Source organism: Juglans regia, unplaced genomic scaffold (genome assembly GCF_001411555.2).
Source record: "Juglans regia cultivar Chandler unplaced genomic scaffold, Walnut 2.0 Scaffold_50, whole genome shotgun sequence".
Classification (NCBI taxonomy): Eukaryota; Viridiplantae; Streptophyta; class Magnoliopsida; order Fagales; family Juglandaceae; genus Juglans; species Juglans regia.
In genome coordinates this window covers 11,369-16,761 of record NW_023359851.1, presented here as the reverse complement: position 1 = coordinate 16,761, position 5,393 = coordinate 11,369, and the positions used below count along the sequence as shown (strand labels likewise).

The following is a 5,393-nucleotide window of genomic DNA, read 5'->3' as shown; positions in this document are numbered from 1 at the left end:
TGTTCACAAGCCAAACGTATATTTTATTCATTAATTTCCATCCAATTCTCTGCAGTTTCTTTTCCACGTATTTCTCTCTATTTCTTTGTCTCCCGCGTTCTCATTCTTTCTCTCCCTTTCTCCAATTTTTTCTCTTCCCGCAACATTGTCTCTCTGTTTTCTCATGCGATTTTCTCTTATTTTCTCTCTTCCCTCAATAACTGTCTTTCTATTTCCCTGAGCGATTTTCTTCCATTTCCTTCTAATTCTCTTTCGTCCCGCTACAAAGATTTTTCCAGTTTTCCTGAGCAATTTTCTCTCAAAAATACAACCGAGCTAACAAGCCCTAACCGACCAAGCTTCCACCCAGCACCGCGTTCCATAGTCCAACCCAAGAAGATTTGGTCACTTGTAGCTCCTCTAGGTTTGATACTCACGGAAACAAAGGTAATTTTCTTTGGATTAACTCATTTCTTTTAGACACTCGTGCTTCTGGAATGGGAGTAAAAGGAAATATAAGTTTCGAGCATTTTTTTGTTAAATTCCAGAATGTACGTAGGCTATTTTGGTCTTCACTGCATACATCGTGCAAACTAATTCTAATTTCTTTGATTGGATGTTGCTATTTTTAATCATATGCGAGACTTTAGGAAACTCAATGTTTTTCACGACTAGTCAGTCAACTTGAAATTGTTTAATGGTTGGGATTTGATGGTGTTGGAATCATATGGGATGAGATTAATTTTTGTGGGAAGGTATTGGCTGTACAGGTATGATTGAAAAGGGGATGAATCATCAAAACTTCCAAAAATTGATGAGCTTTGCTTGGCTTGGATCTCTAGCTTTGCTTGGCTTGGATTCTGGAGTGATCTTCAAATATCTTGATCTCTAGCTTTGCTTGGCTTGGATTATAGTGCTTATTTGTGAATATACCTATGTGTGGTGTTTAGGATGTGGTATCAGCTCCAAGACCCAGTTCACCACCTGTTAGGAGAATAACTGCCACGAAAGACAAGGAAGATAATACAATGGAATATGGATTGCCCTCTTCTCACACTCTTAACGCGGTTTGCTTATCTGGGTACTAGATTTATGTCCCTCATCTGGTCTTTTTCCCCCCTGTTATATGTAGGTGGTGTGGTGGTCTAGGCAAATTTAGCAGGGCATTCAGTAGGTTATTTTTTAAGGGAATTTGGGGCATAAGTGTGCATAATATATTGAAGGTCTTGCTCGCTCATGGGGCATCTTAATGTATCTAATGCATGTTCAGAGGCTTACAAATCATGCCTCATGATCAATGGTGTAAGCTTCTTTAACCAGGCCATGTTCAGTTCGTACTTTTCTATGCTAATCAACATACTAGTTGTATTCACGTTAACCAATAAGAGCATTGCTTGAAAGATTCATGCATATGTTTAGTTTAGGAAAGCTGGCTTTATGATTTATATTTTGTTCAAATGGAGGGCTTTTCCTCACCTTTGAATATTAGAAAAACTCTCTTCTGGTATAACTGTAGTCCTCTTGCACTGGGTTTCCAAATACATTTTGCACTATCTCTTGTCTTATCCTTATGAAGATGCCTCCATCAAATGTTTTGGGCTTGCCCTAGTTTGCTTGGTTGTGGGCCTTATTGGTTTGGGTAAGTTCGTATCTATTTAGTAAGTTGTTGGAAGCTTTTTTAGTTTCTTGATGCGCACACCGAAATTTGGTTTACTTGCTAGGAAGAATTTACCTCAGCTGATGTTCAATATCTTTATCCTCATGCAGCAATTGATTCCAGTATTGGACTAAACCCAACTCCTCTTTTGGAGCTTTCAATTGCAATTGGCAGCAAGGATCTCAGTTAGCTTGGGTCAAAGTTGGATTTGATACAACTTCTAGTTCATTCCCTCATTAGTTTTAGATGAAATCAATTATTTGGTCTTTCCCATACTCATTATTTTTTGTATTTAGTCATGTAAATCATCAAGTCAATGGCCTGGAATTTGCAACAATGCATTCTTGATAGGTAAAAGAGTATTTTCCATACTCATAGTTTTAATTCTTGGTTGGTAATCAAAACACTTGCTTCACTGGGGCAAAGGTCATTTGTATGAAAAGAATCACAAACAGAACAAAAGGCTTTCTTAAAATCATTTAAACAAATATGTTTGTTGGTTTCAAAAATTATATATGTGATTGTTGTGTAGAATAAAGGTTGGCAAAATGTGTTTGTTGGATTATTAGGTTGAGGAAAAAAATTAATTGAGAAACAATAACTTAAGTACAAATTAAATTATTAATTAACATATAGTTAGTGTAATTATAAAATATGAAAAAAAAATTAAAAATATTATTATTAAAAAAATAATATTATATTATTATTAAAAAAATAATATTATATTATTATTTTGATGAATCTGATGGCTAATCCAATGTGGGGTTATAGATAGGAAGGTTTTGAATTTATGAAAAATATGTACTTTTCATCAAATTTTAAAGATGAGTTTGATGAAGCCAATGCCAATGCTCTTATATATCTATAATGTGTTGCACACTACTTTAGACCGGGTCACATGATTTTATTTTAAACTTAAATTAAACCAAAAGGAAATAATGTTTTTCATCCTTGTGGTGGGTCCACTTACGGTATGTCAAAACCACGAACTTTCTATTGATAAATATATACTTCTTTTTTTTTTTTTATGGTTTTCCTTATATAATCATATTTGATTTTTTTCAATAAACTAACTTACAAGTAGACTTTTTTTAAAAATGATATTTAGGAGTATATGTCTCGCATACTTATTTTTAAAAAAATATATAAGTAAATCGACACAAACATAAAAAAAATATATATATATATATATTTTAAAATAGACCCTATTTTTCAAAAATAAAAATAAATAAAATATTTCACTGTTATTCATTATTTTATTATTATTTTTTACCTATTTTTCAATATTATTCATTATTTTTTATTATTATTTAATATTTTATTATTATTTATCTGAAATCATCTTATTATCCAAATACAACCTACAAACGGTATTTAATATTATTTTTTATATATAATAAAAATATATAATATTTAATGCGGAGCTGAAAATCAATTGGAAAATGGAGACGACTACCGAACTATGGATAGTGTTCCATAAAAGGTCATTGTCCATTCGATAAAAACAGCATCGGATCATCCCATCCATAGATTCCATACTTCTAAAACCAGGCCTCAAGGCTTAAACACCATTTCTTTATCCATGGAAGAAAACAATCAGCAGGAATTAAAGGCAGAAGAAGAAGCTTCTGCTACTGCTTCGATCCATGGAGATGTCTTGGAGATTATCCTCTCGCACGTTCCTCTCATCGATCTCGAGCACGCACGTTGCGTGTCTAACACCTGGAATCGCGCCGTTTTCTCGTCTCTTCGGCACCTGAACCCCATCAAGCCCTGGCTCATTGTCCACAAACAGAGCACTCGCCACCCTTACGCCACCACGGCGCACGCGTATGACCCGCGCTCCGAAGTGTGGCTGAAGATCGATCAGCCGCCGATCAATCACGTCTCGGCCCTCCGGTCGTCGCACTCCACCCTCCTCTACATGCAGACATCCCTCCAGTTCGCTTTCTCATTCGACCCGCTCCACCTTAAATGGTACCGCGCCAACGCCCCGCTCGTTTGGCGGACCGACCCGATCGTTGCGCTGGTTGGCCACTGCGTTGTTGTCGCCGGCGGAACCTTCGACTTAGGTGATGATCCGCTTCCGTTGGAAACCTACGACCTGAGGATCGGTAAATGGGACATTTGCCAATGGATCCCCACCGTCCTCAAGGATTCCCCCTCTTCCTTATGGCTCTCCGTAGCCGTGGACGAGCACAAGATGTACGTGACGGAGAAAAGCTCCGGCATAACGCACTCGTTCGATCCCAGCACCAAGACCTGGTTCGGGCCGTACGATCTGCGACCAGGTAATCACGTTTTCTCCTCTGCGATTGGATTCGTCAATGACAGCATGGTGGTGGTGGGCCTAATCGGAGACAGCGAGAATGTGAAAGGCGTAAAATTGTGGGAAGCCATGAAGGGGACTGAAATGGTGGAGTTAAGGGAGATAGGCGAGATGCCGGAGGAGCTGGTAGGAAAGCTGAAAGGGGAGAGCGCTTGCCTACCGTCGATTGGGTTGAACACGATGGGTCAATTCGCGTACTTGCACAACCCGTCGGATCCAGGGGAGTTGATCTTGTGCGAGGTCGCCGACGGTGCATGCAGGTGGGGGAGTGTTCGGAATGTTGTGGGCGACGACGAGAGTCGGATGCAGCGTTTAGTATTCACATGTTCGGACGTAGGACTCGGAGTTTTGCACGATGCAATATGCTCTGGGAATCGAAGATTCACTGTCGAGGACAATATTGTGGATTAACAACGAGGAAAAGGAACAGAGACATTTGTGGCAACTGATGTTTGGTAACAGGAAAAGAGAAATGATAGTAATGTAATCCTTGTGTGTATTTTTTTTTTTTAATTGTGAATTTCATTTTTTTAAAAATAAATGTCCAAAATTTTTATAGTTTAGGACAATTTTATTATATTAAAATTTATTTTAATGTCCAAAAGATTGTATCGATTGATTGAAAGTAAGCTGTAAAATAATTGTAAAGAATTAATGTTTGGTGAAATTGAAGGATGATTCCATTATTTATTTAGTAATCCTATCACTACCATTTATTTAGACTTAACAGGGAATGGGACGAGATTTGTTGTAGTTTTTTCATTCCAAAATACTTTTTATAATTTGGAGAGATAAAATATTAAAAATGTAGAATTTTCTGTATTTATTATAGAAATTCATAGTTTTAAGTTTTCATGTAGTAATGTCTAGATATTATATATATTAAAATTATATAAAACAACTTATATAATTTATTATAGACCCATTTCTTTATAACTCTTCTATTTTCAAAACAACTTATAACTTCCAAAATAAATCTCAAAATAATATTAATAATAAATATAATATATAATTATTTTAAAAATATTTCCAAGAGCGGATGCTATGGAAATAGAATTTGCTTAATTAAAAATGAAATGATTTGTAAATAGTAGTAAAATGTGTTTGAGTTATGATGTGTTATTGGATTTTGGAAAATGGAAGAGAAAAAGTTTAATAAAAATATTATAAAGTTAAAATATTATTAGAATATTATTTTTATTTTGAGATTTGAAAAAATTGATTTTTTTTTTTTATATTTTGTTTAAAAGTTTATGAAAGTTGTAATGATTAGGTAATTATTAAATAAAAAATAATAATAATGATTTGAAATTGAAAAGTATTTGTATTTGACTTTTAAGTACATTTAACTCTAAAGAGAAACTTTGATGGAATTTTGTGAAACCCTTGCACATCTCTCGCTCTCTCCCTTTTTTTCTAGAGCAGCCC

The 5,393-nt window shown here is 35.4% G+C and overlaps 1 protein-coding gene across 1 annotated transcript; it reads left to right on the top strand.

Annotated features, from left to right (window-relative positions):
• Positions 1–3,151: 3,151 nt before the first annotated feature.
• On the top strand, positions 3,152–4,657 carry LOC109004082 (F-box/kelch-repeat protein At1g23390-like). Its single transcript, XM_035687035.1, has one exon. The coding sequence runs from the start codon at positions 3,219–3,221 to the stop codon at positions 4,374–4,376; it is 1,158 nt and encodes a 385-aa protein (XP_035542928.1). The 5' UTR covers positions 3,152–3,218; the 3' UTR covers positions 4,377–4,657.
• Positions 4,658–5,393: the final 736 nt, after the last annotated feature.